General features: G+C 38.5%; 1 protein-coding gene across 10 annotated transcripts in view; it reads right to left on the reverse strand.

Moving 5' to 3' along the window:
- Window positions 1-21,071, reverse strand: part of LOC133655278 (zinc finger protein 618-like) — a 90,552-nt gene that overhangs the window by 35,768 nt on the left and 33,713 nt on the right. For 9 of the 10 annotated variants that reach the window (XM_062055268.1, XM_062055273.1, XM_062055277.1 and 6 more), the window contains one exon: window positions 1,840-2,249. In XM_062055268.1, the coding sequence (XP_061911252.1) occupies window positions 1,840-2,249 (410 nt within the window). The remainder of the gene's footprint in view (window positions 1-1,839; window positions 2,250-21,071) is intronic. The other variant, XM_062055274.1, reaches the window with a different exon arrangement.

Genomic DNA, 21,071 nt, shown 5'->3' on the forward strand with positions numbered 1-21,071 from the left:
ACCATACATAGCTCTAAATTCATCATACTTCATAATTTTACCATTCTCATTGATAATATCATTGACAAAAATGATTCCTCTTTCAAACATATTTTTCCAAAAGAAAGGCTTTCCATCTATTACAATATTGGAGTTCATCCATATTAACTGCTGCAAAATATCGTCTCTTTTTTCTGGCACATAAAATTGAAAACACCACTATGAGTGGATTGTTTCCTTTATGTTTCCCAGCAGACTCTCTGGGAGGGGATCACTTGTAAAAAAGGATACAATTTCTTTTGATACAGTACATGTTTTTTGTCCAACAGGACATTTGTGTACCACTCAATGTTTAAATACATCTCTGGAACAATTGATGCTTTTAAAGACAGACACATAGCTTCAAGGTTGAGAAGTTTCAGGCCCCCATATTCATACTCATTGTATAAAACCTTTCTTTTAATCTTTTCCGGTTTGCCGTTCCAGACAAAATCGAAGACCCTCCGCTCATAAATCTTAAAAAAGTTTTGTGATGGAGCTGGTAATGACAAAAACAAATAAATAAATTGAGGAATAATTAACGAGTTGGCAATAGACATTTTACCATACAAGGTTAGGGATTACCATTTCCATAATTGCATAATTTTGTCCAGCTTTCTTAGTCGATTATCATAATTTACTGAGCCTAGATCTTCCAGATTCTCTGGGACAACAACACCAAGTATGTTAACTGGTCCATCTGTCCACAAAACAGGCACTTTGCATTCCATTCGAAAGGACGTTCCCTTTAGATTTCCGATCCTTAACATTTTACATTTATCATAATTAAGCTTAAGGCCAGATTGCTGTGAAAATATGTCCAAAAGATTAAGAAGGTTCCGCAAACAATGAGGAAAAATCTTATCTTTGTGAATCAGCCTTTTCTGACATGAACTTCATCAAGAACAAACACAGAACACGCCTCACTGATGCACATCTGCAAGACTCACTCTGAGTTGCAGTGTCAAGTTACACACCAGAGTACAACACACTAGTTAACAGCATGCAATGCCAGGCTTCCCACTAACTGACAAAGAAACAGATAACAGATTTGGTGTCCAGTTCAAAGTGTGACATGATTTATTTAAAAATTTGAGAGTTGACTTTTGTATTTTACATGAGTTATTATTTGTACAAACAGGGTGCAAAGTAATTCATGATTTGTTCAAAAATGTTAGTGGCTAGCTAGTTAAAATGGGATATTGTGATTTCACAAGACTGTCTTAGAAGTGATCATTTGAAAATGTTCAATTTGAAAAATGTGCACTTAGAGAAAATATAAAAAATAAAGTGTTGCATATTGATATTTATCTGTTTCTATATATATTTATTGTGAGAAATCATTAAGATGATCAGTGTTTCCACAAAGATAAATATAATTAATTATTAATAATAACAGAGTTAAAGGTAAATTGAGCAAATTGGCTACTTCTGGCAATTTATTTAAGTGTGTATCTAACTGGTAGCCCTTCGCATTAATCAGTACCCAAGAAGTAGCCCTTGGTTTCAAAAAGGTTGCTGACCGCTGCTCTAGAGCGACTTATATATGTTTTTTTCCTTCTTTATTATGCATTTTCGGCCAGTGCGATTTATACTCCGGAGCAATTTATAATCCGGAAAATCCGGTATATATCATTATATTCATTTCATTACATCCTCAATGCAAATTAGACGATGGCATCATCTAGCGCCCCCCCGGAAACCCAACACCACAGATAGATTGCAGTCCTGCGGGCAACACTGCTACTTTTAATTTGTTAGTATGAGCGAGGAAAGGTTAAAGCTGGTAAAGTTAGTGTGTATAGTACATATTTAACACACCTATGCACGAATCTGTGCTCTTCGTTGGAGGAGGTGTACCAAGGGCAAACATACCCTCCGACTGAGCTCTACGTGATCCGCCTCCGCTGGCTTTAGGGTCGCTCCCCCCGATGACGACGCAGATCTCTGCCGGGTTGAGAGCGTCTCCGATGCTGCCATTGCTCGTCTCCGCGGTCTCGGGCTCCTTCTTTATCGTGACCGGAGGCGAACTGGCACCCCTGTTGTCTGTGGCAGTGGATGTCGAGGGTGTTCCGTTGCTCCCGTCACTCCCTTGCTCCTTGCCGGGATTGGGTGCCTCTGGTGCACTCATAACTCCCGCCTCTGGTGCACTCATGACTCCCGCCTCTGGTGCACTCATGACTCCCGCCTCTGGTGCACTCATGACTCCCGCCTCCTCTGACCCTGGACTCCTTGATGGGCGATGAGTAACAGAAAAGCAGAAAAAGGATTTAATGTATAAAAGTCGTTGTTGTTAAACTTTTTACCATTAGGTTCCACCACGAATAGTTTGCTTTGCAAGTGCCAAAGTTTTTGCTACCTCTGCTGAAGGTTGGGATGCAACAATTATAGATTTTGACTGTACGATTATAGTCTGAGTAGTAGGGCTGGGCGATATATCGATATACTCGATATATCGCGGGTTTGTCTCTGTGCGATATAGAAAATGGCTATATCGTGATATTCGAGTATATGTTCTCACAAAGTTGCTTTTAGCTGCGGGCATTACACTACATGCGTTTCCCACTCTTTCTTGTCTCTCCTTCTCACAGACATAAATACCAAGCGCACCTTCTTACATACGTCACATGTGCAACGTCACACGCCCTCCCCGAGCAGAGAGGGAGCGACAAGGTAAAATTAGCTGTGATGCTAACGGAGTGGTGCGAGTGGTAATACGAGAGAGAGAAGGTGCAAATCTGGTAACAAATGTAGGAAGAATTAATTCCCAAGAAAAAAAGCACGGGGTCCATCGTCTGGCGGTGGTTTGGCTTCAAGTGGGAATATGTTGAACAATTATGCGGCAAAAGCGTTGCTACAAAAAGTAGCAGGACTGCTAATTTGTAGCATCATTTGAAAAGTCACCCGCTAGAGAATGAAGAGTGCTTGAAACTCCGCATCTCAACGTCTCCGTTCGGTGCCACACCAACAAAATGCCGAAGCAACAATTTCCAGATCAACACCGTATGAAAAAAATAGTCAACAACAGAAGGAGATAACGTCCGCAGGAACCTACCATAGAACGAAGGACATATACTATTTGATTTCTTATTATGCAGCTCATTTTTATTTGACACTTATTGAAATATCTTGTGTGACATCTTTTGTGACATCATGCACAAAAGTGCACTTTATTTGTTTTTAACTATTGTAGTGGCGTTCTGTAGAAAAAGTACACTTTAATTTAGTGTTGTTTTGAAATGTCATATAAGTGACATCATTCACAAAAGTACACTAATAGCTTGTTTTCAAATGTCTCTGACAATCTTGCACTTTCTGTTTTGGAAATGACATGAATGTTTGTGCCACTGCTTAATAACTGTTTAATAAATACAGTTTTGGTAAATTGACTTAGTTGTGATTTCCCTCTCTGCATGAAAGTTTAAAATGAGCATATATTAACGCAGCATGAACAAGAATGTTTTAATGTAGACACATAGAATCATCCTACTGGTGTGATTATATGCATCAAGTGTTCATTCAAGGCTAAGGCAAAATATCGCGATATATATCGTGTATCGTGACATGGCCCAAAAATATCGAGATATTAATAAAAGGCCATATCGCCCAGTCCTACTGAGTAGTAATAAACTAATAAATAATCAAATTTCACAAGAAACAATTATAAAACATGTATAAAATCAGACATTATTTAGAGATTTTGATAACATAGAAATAACAGATAATTCAAGTACAAAATAATAAATATAAACAAAAAGTATTATTGCTAGAAATAAATTAAATAATAAAGGTATTATCAATATAAGACTAAGATTAAATTTATTGATCACCCAGGGAAAAATGTTACTCAAGTAGGCAATGAACTCAAGTGCTACTGTCATGAACTGCCATCCATGCCTATACATTCATTTTAATAATATATTTTATGCTGTGTTATTAACTGAAATGCACACAATTATATCCTAAAGTAGTGTTATTTTCTAAGCTCCTGATGTTATGTAAGTCTTGCACACTTGCTATATTAACTTACAATGCCTAAAGTTTATTCAACACACAGGAAGAAGCATTTTCCAACGTTAAGTGGTCACTTAATGAAGCCCTTGACAGGAGTACCTTTTGCTGTTTGTTGACGCTGAACTGATTGGGTTTTAACAAACTAACAAAAGACAAAATAACAAAAAAATTACACTAACCAAATTAATAGAAGACAAAACAACTTACAATTACAGAAACCAAAATAACGATATAAAAAATAAAAATTACACAAACCAAATTAACGAAAGAAAAAAAAATGACAGTTACACAAACCAATATAGCAAAATATAAAACTTACAATTGCACAAACCACTTAGGACAGCATGATTTTGAGGAAAAAAACCTAATTGTGATTGTGATTATATTGGCGATTTTTATATTTTAGACATACGTGCATAAAACCGAGAAAGTAACAAGTAAAGGAAGACATGTCACTTTTAGACTGTCAATCAACCTATTATTGTCTCAATGTGCTACACAGAACAATATGCAATAATTTACTTTTACAAATATTTGGCTTTATGCAGACAGAACCACAGCTTTTATCTACAGCATTAAACTTAAGAAATAACCATAACAAATAATTGTTTATAATGTAATGTAATCATAATACATAATAATATTGCAAGTAACCATTTAAAGGGATATACACTTGGGGACGCCACCTCTTCTTCTGCTCTGCTATACTGTGGTGTCCCCCAGGGATCTATTCTGGGCCCCATCCTGTTTGCTCTTTATCTCCTCCCTCTTGGAGAGATTTTTAAGAGGCATGGAGTGTCTTATCATTTTTATGCAGACGACTGCCAAATTCATATGCCGATTTCAAAAGGCCACGGCCCCCTGACACCCCTTCTCAAGAGACTTTTAATAATGAATGAGGGAAAAACGGAAATTTTAGTTTTTGACTTGGGACCATTGCAAAATGATGTGTGTCCCAAAGTCACCAGCTTTGGCGTCACTATAGACCAGACCTGGGTATTGTGCGGCCCGCGGGCCGCATCCGGCACTTTGTACGTCCCTGTCCGGCCCGCGTGAGGCCAATTATAAATTACAAAATAAATTTAAAAAAGCATCTATTTCGAGTGTGCAATACAACGGTGCTGCTTTTGTTTTGAAAAGCGTTATTTGTATTACTTCCGTGTGGACGTATGCTCGTGCGCGCAGCGGCAATCTCAAATTACAAAATAAATTAAAAAAAACATCTTTGTCGTGCGTGCAATACAACTGTGCTGCTTTTATTTTGAAAAGTGTTATATGTGCGTATGTCCTGTGAGGGAAGGCGCACAGTGACAAGTGATGCCCGGTTATCCCCGAGACGCTAAAAAGAGAAAAGTTGATGACGAATGGCGTGTTTTCAACAAAAAGGTAAAGCCGTGTGTTTATTTGTGGTACACATGTTGCTGTGTTTAAAGAATATAGTGTAACGACCTGCTGAAGTAGATGTTGTCTTCTTGAGTTGCGTAAATGAGGAGTGAGGAGACGTGCGTGTGGAAGGAACGAGATAAGTTGAGCTGTGTTAGTATAGCTTGCTCAATAAAAGTTTAAAAAGAGCGTCAGACTTGATGTGCACTTCTTCTGGACGCTACAATTGGTGGCAGAAGTAAAACTTTGCGCATACTGCACTGTTTGTGTGCTACGTCATCGGGAGGTGCGTGCCACGTGAGGAGCTCGCCGCAAAGAGAGAGAGAGAGAGAGAGAGAGAGAGAGAGAGAGAGAGAGAGAGAGCGTTTACAGGTGCAGCCACACTGCTTGCCACGGGGGGAATTCCGCCCTCAATGAAGACTCCCAGGTTTGATGGCAAGGCGAACTGGGAGGCATTTCATCCCACTTCTGACATCAATTGTAGCGTCCAGAAGAAGTGCACACCAAGTCTGATGCACTTTTTAAACTTTTATTGAGCATGCTATACTAACACAGCTCAACTTATCTCGTTCTTTCCAAAAGGAAAACCAATCCTCACTCCTCATTTCCGCAACAGCAACGCTTCCTCCTTCTTCGCCAATCACCTGACAGGCGTGCTACGTTCACAACAAAGAGGATGCAGGATAAAGTGACAGAAATTTAAATGTTTGTATTGTATTATACATCAGGAAGTGTTGTGTAAGAAAGTGTTAAAAATAAAACCATCAAAAGCCATCTGCTTTTGTATAAAGATAAGTTAGGTTAAATGAAAATATTATTATTATTATTATCTATCTTACGGTATATCAAAAATAATTTCAGCAAAATTTAATTGAAATATTGTCGGTGTGGCCCTCCAGCAGTGCTCGGGTTGCTCATTCGGCCCCCGGTAAAAATTAATTGCCCACCCCTGCTATAGACAGTGATTTTAAACTTGATAAACAAGTCAATGGCGTTTTAAAATCGTGTTTTTATCATATTTATCTTTTAGCAAAATTAAAACCGTTTTTATCTTTGAACCTTTATGAACAAGTCGTGCATGCTTTTATTTCAAGTCGCCTGGACTACTGCAATGCACTTTATGCTGGCATTAGCCAAAAAGCTCTCTCCCGGTTGCGGTTAGTCCAGAACGCGGCAGCACGACTTTTAACAGGGGCCAGGAAACACGAGCATTTAACCCCAATTCTTGAGACTTTGCACTGGCTCCCTGTTCATTTTAGAATTGATTTTAAAATGTTGCTGTTTGGTTTTAAAGCTTTGCATGGACTGGCACCTCATTATATCTCGGACCTCATCCAAATTTACACTCCTGCGGCAGCTTTGAGGTCCGAGATCCAGCTCCAGCTCATGGTGCCCAAGACAAGACTTAAAACCAGGGGAGACAGGGCCTTCTCTGTGGTCGGCCCTAAGCTCTGGAACACTCTGTCCCTCCATGTTCAAACTGCTCCCACAGTGGAGTGTTTTAAGTCTCATCTTAAGACCCACTTTTATTCTCTGGCTTTTAATACTACGTGAGTTGTGTGGTCCTCTGTGTTTTTACATTTCTATTTCTATTTATTGTTTTAATTGGTTTCACCCTTTAAAATCTGTTATATGATATTTAATTTTTATATTGTTTTTATATTTATTTATTTTGTTTGGATCTTGTTTTTAATATTTTTGTGAAGCACTTTGGAAACATTTTTGTTGTTTAAATGTGCTATATAAATAAAGTGGATTGGATTGGATTATTTCTCATAACTGTAGAATTATTTACCATTGTACTGGAAGATAAATAATTCTTATCCTAAATAAAAATTTAAAAAATTAAATGGAATAATTTATGTAAGCAAAAATGTAACTTAAATAAATACTGAACATCTTAAAGTGCATTTTTCCCAGTCGGTAGGACTTTGTCTTTTTGTTTATTGCCATCACGTGATCACAGCATTCTTGCTCATTTGTCCATGTTGATGGGCTCATATTGCCCATTCGATCTGAAGCTAAATTATTACCAAAACGGGACATTTGGCTTTGTAATCCGATTTCCCTGCCCTAATTTGGGTTGCTTTACAGCACTTCTTACTAGCAAGTTGAGAGCTGGGAGGCTGTCTGTGCTTGCTTTTGTGTAAAGCTGGCGCCACGCTCTCTGCCCCCTCGGACAAAAATGTGAATGACTAAAAAGAGGGCTCACTGCGTTCACTTAATTCTATTGTTAAATAAACGCGTTAAGGTGATGAGAGCGGTGCACAGAGTGAAATGTATTTCTTTTTACCTGTTTAAAGCAAAAGACGAACAAACCCGAGGCTCAACAATTCTGATTGGCGAACATGTCTGTCAATCAAATGCCAGGGACGCCGAAGGGAAAAAAAAATCACTTAGCCTCTGGTGGTTACGTCATTGCACTAATTAAAACCTCAAAGTCAATTAATTGTGCAGCCCTAAACCAAATTAACAAAAGCCAAACCAATTAAAAATTTCACAAACCAAAATAACAAAATACAAAACAATTCACAATTTCTGAAAACACATTAACAAAAGGCGAAACAACTTACAATTACAAAAAACGGAAAAGTTATGTCCCAAATCACAGATTGACAGCTAATTCAATTAATAGTTTTGCCCATGACTGCAGAGTCATTATTTCCTAATTTGGCTCAAACTAGTGCTAAACTATTAAAACAAAAAAAATGCAGACAAGATTCCAATGCCTGGTTTATTGTGTGAAAATACGATGGATTATAACATTTAAAAGGGGGGGACGGGAATCTGTAGCAGCCATATTCAAACATGTTGACACAAAGTGCTCTCGTCATTATCTGTGTGTTTAAAACTAATATTTCCAAAAATAAACCTATGTGCTGGCAGAGTAACATGAGTTATATTAGTTGCAAATTTAAACTGCCCACATCAACTTGCTTCTGGGGACATGTGACATCTAATCAAGGCAAAAGAGGTACCACTTGGCTCCAACCAGCCGAGGCACTGTTGATTCATCCATCCATCCATCCATCCATTTTCTATCGCTTGTCCCTTTTGGGGTCACGGGGACTGTTGTTTCAGTCCCAACTAATTTGCTCTCAAAAGAAAGACGCCATCACATCAGCTACAAAAAGCTGAGATACAACCATTAAAGGCCTACTGAAACCCACTACTACCGACCACGCAGTCTGATAGTTTATATATCAATGATGAAATCTTAACATTATAACACATGCCAATACGGCCGGGTTAACTTATAAAGTGACATTTTAAATTTGCCGCTAAACTTCCGGTTCGAAACGCCTCTGCGGATGACGTATGCGCGTGACGTAGCCCGGCGAACACGGGTATGCCTTCCACATTGAAGCCGATACGAAAAAGCTCTTTTTCATTTCATAATTCCACAGTATTCTGGACATCTGTGTTCGTGAATCTGTTTCAATCATGTTCATTGCATTATGGAGAAGGAAGCCAAGCAAGCAAAGAAGAAAGTTGTCGGTGCGAAATGGACGTATTTTTCGAACGTAGTCAGCCACAACAGTACACAGCCGGCGCTTCTTTGTTTACATTCCCGAAAGATGCAGTCAAGATGGAAGAACTCGGATAACAGAGACTCTAACCAGGAGGACTTTTGATTTGGATACACAGACGCCTGTAGAGAACTGGGACAACACAGACTCTTACCGGGATTACTTTGATTTGGATGACAAAGACGCAGACGTGCTACTGTGAGTATGCAGCTTTGGCTTTTTTTTGCGTATGTACGTAACTTTTTTAAAATATATAAGCTTTATGAACCTTGGGTTAGGTGAACGGTCTTTTGGGCTGAGTGATTGTGTGTGTTGATCATGTGTTTGAATTGTATTGGCGTGTTCTATGGAGCTAGGAGCTAGCAGAGGAGCTAGGAGCTAGCATAACACGTACCGTACCGTAAGTGCGCGTCACGTACGTAACTTTTTAAAAATATATAAGCTTTATGAACCTTGGGTTAGGTGAACGGTCTTTTGGGCTGAGTGATTGTGTGTGTTGATCAGGTGTTTGAATTGTATTGGCGTGTTCTATGGAGCTAGGAGCTAGCAGAGGAGCTAGGAGCTAGCATAACAAACACGCAGGTGTTATTATGCAGGATTAATTTGTGGCATATTAAATATAAGCCTGGTTGTGTTGTGGCTAATAGAGTATATATATGTCTTGTGTTTATTTACTGTTGTAGTCATTCCCAGCTGAATATCAGGTACCGTGAGTATGCAGCCTTGGCTGCTAAACATTCGATAACTTGACCGTATGTGCGCGTCACGTACGTAACTTTTTAAAAATATATAAGCTTTATGAACCTTGGGTTAGGTAAACGGTCTTTTGGGCTGAGTGATTGTGTGTGTTGATCAGGTGTTTGAATTGTATTGGCGTGTTCTATGGAGCTAGGAGCTAGCAGAGGAGCTAGGAGCTAGCATAACAAACACGCAGGTGTTTTTATGCAGGATTAATTTGTGGCATATTAAATATAAGCCTGGTTGTGTTGTGGCTAATAGAGTATATATATGTCTTGTGTTTATTTACTGTTGTAGTCATTCCCAGCTGAATATCAGGTCACCCCCGGCTCTCACAGCATCTTCCCTATCTGAATAGCTTCAACTCCCCACTAGTCCTTCACTTGCACTTTACTCATCCACAAATCTTTCATCCTCGCTCAAATTAATGGGGAAATTGTCGCTTTCTCGGTCCGAATCTCTCTCACTTCATGCGGCCATCATTGTAAACAATAGGGAACTTTGCGTATATGTTCAACTGACTACGTCACGCTACTTCCGGTAGGTGCAAGCCTTTTTTTTATCAGATACCAAAAGTTGCAATCTTTATCGTCGTTGTTCTATACTAAATCCTTTCAGCAAAAATATGGCAATATCGCGAAATGTCAGCTCAAGACTTAGAAAAACTTGTACATGCCTTTATTACCAGTAGGCTAGACTATTGTAATGGTCTCCTTGCAGGTCTTCCCAAAAAAACTGTCAGGCAGCTACAGCTTGTTCAGAACGCTGCTGCTAGAGTTCTAACAAAGACCAAAAAATGTGAGCACATTACACCAATTCTTAAATCCTTACATTGGCTCCCTGTACATCAGAGAATAGATTTCAAAATCCTCCTGCTCACATATAAATCACTACATGGTCTAGGGCCCAAGTATATCACTGATATGCTCCCACTATATACGCCCTCTAGATCACTAAGATCTTCTGAGACCAATCTGTTAGCGGTTCCAAGAGTAAACTCAAATCAAGGGAGATCATCATTCAGTCACTATGCAACACATAGCTGGAATAAACTTCCTGAAGATGTCAGACTCTCCCCAACTCTCACTACTTTTAAAACTAGACTGAAGACTTTTATGTTCACCTTAGCTTTCAGCTAAATCTTTTAATCTTTTAACTTTTAACGTCTGCACTGTTTTTATTTTTATTGTCTGCATTTTAATTTTGCTTTTATTTTCTTTCATTTCACTTTGTTGTCTGTGAAGCACTTTGAGTCTGCCTTGTGTATGAAAAGCGCTATACAAATAAAGTTGCCTTGCCTTGCCTTGCCTTGCCTAAAATCTTAAAAAATTAAAATGGAAGAACGTAAACATTTAAACACCTAGGTAACAATAATATGCCCAAGCAGTATTTAATGTTTGTTCTGCCAAGGACACTTGCTATATTAACTTACAATGCCTAAAGTTTATTCAACACACAGGAAGAAGCATTTTCCAACGTTAAGTGGTCACTTAATGAAGCCCTTGACAGGAGTACCTTTTGCTGTTTGTTGACGCTGAACTGATTGGGTTTTAACAAACTAACAAAAGACAAAATAACAAAAAAATTACACTAACCAAATTAATAGAAGACAAAACAACTTACAATTACAGAAACCAAAATAACGATATAAAAAATAAAAATTACACAAACCAAATTAACGAAAGAAAAAAAAATGACAGTTACACAAACCAATATAGCAAAATATAAAACTTACAATTGCACAAACCACTTAGGACAGCATGATTTTGAGGAAAAAAACCTAATTGTGATTGTGATTATATTGGCGATTTTTATATTTTAGACATACGTGCATAAAACCGAGAAAGTAACAAGTAAAGGAAGACATGTCACTTTTAGACTGTCAATCAACCTATTATTGTCTCAATGTGCTACACAGAACAATATGCAATAATTTACTTTTACAAATATTTGGCTTTATGCAGACAGAACCACAGCTTTTATCTACAGCATTAAACTTAAGAAATAACCATAACAAATAATTGTTTATAATGTAATGTAATCATAATACATAATAATATTGCAAGTAACCATTTAAAGGGATATACACTTGGGGACGCCACCTCTTCTTCTGCTCTGCTATACTGTGGTGTCCCCCAGGGATCTATTCTGGGCCCCATCCTGTTTGCTCTTTATCTCCTCCCTCTTGGAGAGATTTTTAAGAGGCATGGAGTGTCTTATCATTTTTATGCAGACGACTGCCAAATTCATATGCCGATTTCAAAAGGCCACGGCCCCCTGACACCCCTTCTCAAGAGACTTTTAATAATGAATGAGGGAAAAACGGAAATTTTAGTTTTTGACTTGGGACCATTGCAAAATGATGTGTGTCCCAAAGTCACCAGCTTTGGCGTCACTATAGACCAGACCTGGGTATTGTGCGGCCCGCGGGCCGCATCCGGCACTTTGTACGTCCCTGTCCGGCCCGCGTGAGGCCAATTATAAATTACAAAATAAATTTAAAAAAGCATCTATTTCGAGTGTGCAATACAACGGTGCTGCTTTTGTTTTGAAAAGCGTTATTTGTATTACTTCCGTGTGGACGTATGCTCGTGCGCGCAGCGGCAATCTCAAATTACAAAATAAATTAAAAAAAAACATCTTTGTCGTGCGTGCAATACAACTGTGCTGCTTTTATTTTGAAAAGTGTTATATGTGCGTATGTCCTGTGAGGGAAGGCGCACAGTGACAAGTGATGCCCGGTTATCCCCGAGACGCTAAAAAGAGAAAAGTTGATGACGAATGGCGTGTTTTCAACAAAAAGGTAAAGCCGTGTGTTTATTTGTGGTACACATGTTGCTGTGTTTAAAGAATATAGTGTAACGACCTGCTGAAGTAGATGTTGTCTTCTTGAGTTGCGTAAATGAGGAGTGAGGAGACGTGCGTGTGGAAGGAACGAGATAAGTTGAGCTGTGTTAGTATAGCTTGCTCAATAAAAGTTTAAAAAGAGCGTCAGACTTGATGTGCACTTCTTCTGGACGCTACAATTGGTGGCAGAAGTAAAACTTTGCGCATACTGCACTGTTTGTGTGCTACGTCATCGGGAGGTGCGTGCCACGTGAGGAGCTCGCCGCAAAGAGAGAGAGAGAGAGAGAGAGAGAGAGAGAGAGAGAGAGAGAGAGCGTTTACAGGTGCAGCCACACTGCTTGCCACGGGGGGAATTCCGCCCTCAATGAAGACTCCCAGGTTTGATGGCAAGGCGAACTGGGAGGCATTTCATCCCACTTCTGACATCAATTGTAGCGTCCAGAAGAAGTGCACACCAAGTCTGATGCACTTTTTAAACTTTTATTGAGCATGCTATACTAACACAGCTCAACTTATCTCGTTCTTTCCAAAAGGAAAACCAATCCTCACTCCTCATTTCCGCAACAGCAACGCTTCCTCCTTCTTCGCCAATCACCTGACAGGCGTGCTACGTTCACAACAAAGAGGATGCAGGATAAAGTGACAGAAATTTAAATGTTTGTATTGTATTATACATCAGGAAGTGTTGTGTAAGAAAGTGTTAAAAATAAAACCATCAAAAGCCATCTGCTTTTGTATAAAGATAAGTTAGGTTAAATGAAAATATTATTATTATTATTATCTATCTTACGGTATATCAAAAATAATTTCAGCAAAATTTAATTGAAATATTGTCGGTGTGGCCCTCCAGCAGTGCTCGGGTTGCTCATTCGGCCCCCGGTAAAAATTAATTGCCCACCCCTGCTATAGACAGTGATTTTAAACTTGATAAACAAGTCAATGGCGTTTTAAAATCGTGTTTTTATCATATTTATCTTTTAGCAAAATTAAAACCGTTTTTATCTTTGAACCTTTATGAACAAGTCGTGCATGCTTTTATTTCAAGTCGCCTGGACTACTGCAATGCACTTTATGCTGGCATTAGCCAAAAAGCTCTCTCCCGGTTGCGGTTAGTCCAGAACGCGGCAGCACGACTTTTAACAGGGGCCAGGAAACACGAGCATTTAACCCCAATTCTTGAGACTTTGCACTGGCTCCCTGTTCATTTTAGAATTGATTTTAAAATGTTGCTGTTTGGTTTTAAAGCTTTGCATGGACTGGCACCTCATTATATCTCGGACCTCATCCAAATTTACACTCCTGCGGCAGCTTTGAGGTCCGAGATCCAGCTCCAGCTCATGGTGCCCAAGACAAGACTTAAAACCAGGGGAGACAGGGCCTTCTCTGTGGTCGGCCCTAAGCTCTGGAACACTCTGTCCCTCCATGTTCAAACTGCTCCCACAGTGGAGTGTTTTAAGTCTCATCTTAAGACCCACTTTTATTCTCTGGCTTTTAATACTACGTGAGTTGTGTGGTCCTCTGTGTTTTTACATTTCTATTTCTATTTATTGTTTTAATTGGTTTCACCCTTTAAAATCTGTTATATGATATTTAATTTTTATATTGTTTTTATATTTATTTATTTTGTTTGGATCTTGTTTTTAATATTTTTGTGAAGCACTTTGGAAACATTTTTGTTGTTTAAATGTGCTATATAAATAAAGTGGATTGGATTGGATTATTTCTCATAACTGTAGAATTATTTACCATTGTACTGGAAGATAAATAATTCTTATCCTAAATAAAAATTTAAAAAATTAAATGGAATAATTTATGTAAGCAAAAATGTAACTTAAATAAATACTGAACATCTTAAAGTGCATTTTTCCCAGTCGGTAGGACTTTGTCTTTTTGTTTATTGCCATCACGTGATCACAGCATTCTTGCTCATTTGTCCATGTTGATGGGCTCATATTGCCCATTCGATCTGAAGCTAAATTATTACCAAAACGGGACATTTGGCTTTGTAATCCGATTTCCCTGCCCTAATTTGGGTTGCTTTACAGCACTTCTTACTAGCAAGTTGAGAGCTGGGAGGCTGTCTGTGCTTGCTTTTGTGTAAAGCTGGCGCCACGCTCTCTGCCCCCTCGGACAAAAATGTGAATGACTAAAAAGAGGGCTCACTGCGTTCACTTAATTCTATTGTTAAATAAACGCGTTAAGGTGATGAGAGCGGTGCACAGAGTGAAATGTATTTCTTTTTACCTGTTTAAAGCAAAAGACGAACAAACCCGAGGCTCAACAATTCTGATTGGCGAACATGTCTGTCAATCAAATGCCAGGGACGCCGAAGGGAAAAAAAAATCACTTAGCCTCTGGTGGTTACGTCATTGCACTAATTAAAACCTCAAAGTCAATTAATTGTGCAGCCCTAAACCAAATTAACAAAAGCCAAACCAATTAAAAATTTCACAAACCAAAATAACAAAATACAAAACAATTCACAATTTCTGAAAACACATTAACAAAAGGCGAAACAACTTACAATTACAAAAAACGGAAAAGTTATGTCCCAAATCACAGATTGACAGCTAATTCAATTAATAGTTTTGCCCATGACTGCAGAGTCATTATTTCCTAATTTGGCTCAAACTAGTGCTAAACTATTAAAACAAAAAAAATGCAGACAAGATTCCAATGCCTGGTTTATTGTGTGAAAATACGATGGATTATAACATTTAAAAGGGGGGGACGGGAATCTGTAGCAGCCATATTCAAACATGTTGACACAAAGTGCTCTCGTCATTATCTGTGTGTTTAAAACTAATATTTCCAAAAATAAACCTATGTGCTGGCAGAGTAACATGAGTTATATTAGTTGCAAATTTAAACTGCCCACATCAACTTGCTTCTGGGGACATGTGACATCTAATCAAGGCAAAAGAGGTACCACTTGGCTCCAACCAGCCGAGGCACTGTTGATTCATCCATCCATCCATCCATCCATTTTCTATCGCTTGTCCCTTTTGGGGTCACGGGGACTGTTGTTTCAGTCCCAACTAATTTGCTCTCAAAAGAAAGACGCCATCACATCAGCTACAAAAAGCTGAGATACAACCATTAAAGGCCTACTGAAACCCACTACTACCGACCACGCAGTCTGATAGTTTATATATCAATGATGAAATCTTAACATTATAACACATGCCAATACGGCCGGGTTAACTTATAAAGTGACATTTTAAATTTGCCGCTAAACTTCCGGTTCGAAACGCCTCTGCGGATGACGTATGCGCGTGACGTAGCCCGGCGAACACGGGTATGCCTTCCACATTGAAGCCGATACGAAAAAGCTCTTTTTCATTTCATAATTCCACAGTATTCTGGACATCTGTGTTCGTGAATCTGTTTCAATCATGTTCATTGCATTATGGAGAAGGAAGCCAAGCAAGCAAAGAAGAAAGTTGTCGGTGCGAAATGGACGTATTTTTCGAACGTAGTCAGCCACAACAGTACACAGCCGGCGCTTCTTTGTTTACATTCCCGAAAGATGCAGTCAAGATGGAAGAACTCGGATAACAGAGACTCTAACCAGGAGGACTTTTGATTTGGATACACAGACGCCTGTAGAGAACTGGGACAACACAGACTCTTACCGGGATTACTTTGATTTGGATGACAAAGACGCAGACGTGCTACTGTGAGTATGCAGCTTTGGCTTTTTTTTGCGTATGTACGTAACTTTTTTAAAATATATAAGCTTTATGAACCTTGGGTTAGGTGAACGGTCTTTTGGGCTGAGTGATTGTGTGTGTTGATCATGTGTTTGAATTGTATTGGCGTGTTCTATGGAGCTAGGAGCTAGCAGAGGAGCTAGGAGCTAGCATAACACGTACCGTACCGTAAGTGCGCGTCACGTACGTAACTTTTTAAAAATATATAAGCTTTATGAACCTTGGGTTAGGTGAACGGTCTTTTGGGCTGAGTGATTGTGTGTGTTGATCAGGTGTTTGAATTGTATTGGCGTGTTCTATGGAGCTAGGAGCTAGCAGAGGAGCTAGGAGCTAGCATAACAAACACGCAGGTGTTATTATGCAGGATTAATTTGTGGCATATTAAATATAAGCCTGGTTGTGTTGTGGCTAATAGAGTATATATATGTCTTGTGTTTATTTACTGTTGTAGTCATTCCCAGCTGAATATCAGGTACCGTGAGTATGCAGCCTTGGCTGCTAAACATTCGATAACTTGACCGTATGTGCGCGTCACGTACGTAACTTTTTAAAAATATATAAGCTTTATGAACCTTGGGTTAGGTAAACGGTCTTTTGGGCTGAGTGATTGTGTGTGTTGATCAGGTGTTTGAATTGTATTGGCGTGTTCTATGGAGCTAGGAGCTAGCAGAGGAGCTAGGAGCTAGCATAACAAACACGCAGGTGTTTTTATGCAGGATTAATTTGTGGCATATTAAATATAAGCCTGGTTGTGTTGTGGCTAATAGAGTATATATATGTCTTGTGTTTATTTACTGTTGTAGTCATTCCCAGCTGAATATCAGGTCACCCCCGGCTCTCACAGCATCTTCCCTATCTGAATAGCTTCAACTCCCCACTAGTCCTTCACTTGCACTTTACTCATCCACAAATCTTTCATCCTCGCTCAAATTAATGGGGAAATTGTCGCTTTCTCGGTCCGAATCTCTCTCACTTCATGCGGCCATCATTGTAAACAATAGGGAACTTTGCGTATATGTTCAACTGACTACGTCACGCTACTTCCGGTAGGTGCAAGCCTTTTTTTTATCAGATACCAAAAGTTGCAATCTTTATCGTCGTTGTTCTATACTAAATCCTTTCAGCAAAAATATGGCAATATCGCGAAATGATCAAGTATGACACATAGAATAGATCTGCTATCCCCGTTTAAATAAAAAAAATTCATTTCAGTAGGCCTTTAAGACCTCTATTAAAAGGTACAACTCCTTGGGGCAGAATTTTTCTATGCAAAACAACACAAGCATGAGTTCAGAACATTAAGACTTTGGTCATATCCCTAATAGAATGAGTCAGTCTACAAAAACACTGACAAAAATAGCAGATAGCCATAATGAAAAGGTTGACTTGACTTGTTCTTACAGGACCTTCTCAGGAAATTCTCAGAACGATCACAAATTTACATAGCTTGATACTTCAGCACACGACTATAAAAGGTACTGCAAGGAGAATGTGCTCAGAATGCAACCAAGCAAAACTGGAAGAAACCTGTATGACTGATAACATGGAAGGAGTGGAAAATAGGTCTTGTAATAATAGTACATAATTATGGGCCTTATTATTTTTGGGGAATATTAGAGGGGTTTCTAAATAAAATTCTGAATATAATTAAATCTGAATAAAGGGAAGATATCAGGAAGAGTATGAAAGAGTCACGCAAATACCTAAGACAATACTTTGAAGAGACAAGCTTCATCATGACTTACCAAATTAAGAGTTCAATTGCTTAAAATGTACCTAGGGATGGCCTTTGTGCGTCACTCAAAGGGATGTGATTATATGAAAATGTTATATCATACTTATTGTGATCAAAATGATCTTGGTTACCATTATTATCACAGTATTGCTGAATGTGCTAAAAAAAAAAAAAAGTACTTATATAAACATTGGAATCTTTTAACCAATTGTTGTTTTTCAAATAAATAAACACAAGATACTTTCCTTGGCAGAACAAACATTAAATACTGCTTGGGCATATTATTGTTACCTAGGTGTTTAAATGTTTACGTTCTTCCATTTTAATTTTTTAAGATTTTAGGCAAGGCAAGGCAAGGCAAGGCAACTTTATTTGTATAGCGCTTTTCATACACAAGGCAGACTCAAAGTGCTTCACAGACAACAAAGTGAAATGAAAGAAAATAAAAGCAAAATTAAAATGCAGACAATAAAAATAAAAACAGTGCAGACGTTAAAAGTTAAAAGATTAAAAGATTTAGCTGAAAGCTAAGGTGAACATAAAAGTCTTCAGTCTAGTTTTAAAAGTAGTGAGAGTTGGGGAGAGTCTGACATCTTCAGGAAGTTTATTCCAGCTATGTGTTGCATAGTGACTGAATGATGATCTCCCTTGATTTGAGTTTACTCTTGGAACCGCTAACAGATTGGTCTCAGAAGATCTTAGTGATCTAGAGGGCGTATATAGTGGGAGCATATCAGTGATATACTTGGGCCCTAGACCATGTAGTGATTTATATGTGAGCAGGAGGATTTTGAAATCTATTCTCTGATGTACAGGGAGCCAATGTAAGGATTTAAGAATTGGTGTAATGTGCTCACATTTTTTGGTCTTTGTTAGAACTCTAGCAGCAGCGTTCTGAACAAGCTGTAGCTGCCTGACAGTTTTTTTGGGAAGACCTGCAAGGAGACCATTACAATAGTCTAGCCTACTGGTAATAAAGGCATGTACAAGTTTTTCTAAGTCTTGAGCTGACATGAGCCCTCTAAGTCTTTTTACATTTTTGAGGTGATAGTAGGCCGATTTTGTTACTGATTTGATGTGACTGTCGAAATGTAAATCAGAATCTAAAATAACCCCAAGATTTCTGGCTTTATTTGAGGTTTTCAGGGACAGTGATTGAAGGTGTTGGATGACTTTAAACCTTTCTTTTTTAGCACCAAAAACAATTATCTCAGTTTTATCTTCATTTAGTTGTAGGAAATTTTGGCACATCCAGTGTTTGACTTGCTCAATGCACTGGCACAGAAGATCTATGGGGCGATAGTCATTTGGTGATAGCGCTACATAGATTTGGGTGTCATCGGCATAGCAATGATGGTCAATGTTATTATTTTGCATGATTTGTCCTAGTGGGAGCATATAGATGTTAAATAAAGTCGGCCCCAAGATTGAACCTTGGGGGACTCCACACGTTACGTTGGTTGGTTCTGATACAAAGTCACCAATGGAAACAAAATAGTTCCTATCTTGTAGATATGACTTGAACCAGCTTAAAACTGTGCCTGAGATCCCCACCCAGTTTTCCAACCTGTCCAAAAGTATTTAGAGTGTTTCTTGTTGCAAGTCCAACCGGGTTCACTTCCTGTTTTAGACACGACTGTATTTAATGGGTCTTCACAGCTATCAATCTATCTTGGTAGGGATGTATTGATAAAAACATTTTATATGACGTTATCATTATTATCACAATATTGTTGAATGTGCCCAAAAAGTACGTATACATATTGAAGAACACAAAAATAAAAGTGCAGTCAGTGGGTTCGATGTGCACGATTGAACAGTTTAGTTGCTCAGACAGCAATGTGTTTATACAAGTTTAGATCGGGGACGTTTGAAACGGGGAAAGACAATTTGTTTTGAACTCAAATTAGCTTCTATAAAAGCTAGCGATTAACTCGCTATCTGATAGCTAGTGATTAGCTGCATTAGCTCTAGCAGCTGTCGCGCTGCGCACTAGCTGGCTTAATTCTCCAGGAAATGAGCAGCGTCACCAGTCTGTGAGTTTTACTATGTTTGGTTATCAATCACAACTTTACGTTAATCTTAATCTGAAACAGTAATGCTGTTTGTCGTTTATTATTAATAGAGTTAATCCTTAGATTCTCAGTACTAACAAAGCAATGTGCACAATTAAATAGCTTAGTAGTTCAGACAGAAATGTGTATATATAAGTATGACGTTTGTAACAGGGAAAGATTTTGACGTGTATTGTATTCATGTTAGCATTTAAAAAAACTAGCGCTTAGCAGGCTGGCTTGCTTCTCCATGAAATGGGCAATGTCACCGGTCTGTGAGATTGTCAGAGAGGTTAATCATAATTTCACGAGGATTTGAATTTGAAACGGTAAAACTAACGGTTGGCGAGTTTTACCACTGTTTATCATTAATACCAGTAATGTTTACATCCTTACTCCATAGTGTGTTTTGCTTTTTGTTTGGCTTTGTTTACTGTCACTACAGGGAGGTACCATAGCGAAAAGGAGAAAGAAGTGTGATGATGACCATAGAATACAATGTGGCAATAGCCTAGCAATGAAAGCTATGCATTGTTACCATGGCTGTTCAGAACAATATAGCTCAGTCAACACTAACAAAGAACAAGAACAACAACCTGAGCCGTTCTAGAATCCCTTTTTTAGGCAATTTGGGCAGCATATGCTCGTTTACATGCGGCTTTAAAGGGAAAATGGAAACCATGACATTTAAATGTCAAATGGAGAATATACAACTTGAAATGCCAAATAGTTAAGGTTGAATGCAAAGGGGGCTGGGAGAGATTCCTATTTAGGTAAATTTAACCATACCCACTGCAACATTTTCATTTATAATCTCTTTTTATTTTCTTTCTACTTCTAAATGCCAGAATGTGCATACCATTTTTTTTTTATTTCAGTTTCATCGCTGAGGTTTTCTTTCCATGACAACATGAGACAATTAAGAGTCTAAGGGTTACGTCGGTCTCTCACACATAAAAGCAAGGCGTCCGTGTAAAAAAACAGAATTTACATTGATATATTACACAATAAATTATCTCCGTCTGTATTTTTTTTTTTT

Source organism: Entelurus aequoreus, linkage group LG08 (assembly GCF_033978785.1).
Source record: "Entelurus aequoreus isolate RoL-2023_Sb linkage group LG08, RoL_Eaeq_v1.1, whole genome shotgun sequence".
NCBI classification, from domain to species: Eukaryota; Metazoa; Chordata; class Actinopteri; order Syngnathiformes; family Syngnathidae; genus Entelurus; species Entelurus aequoreus.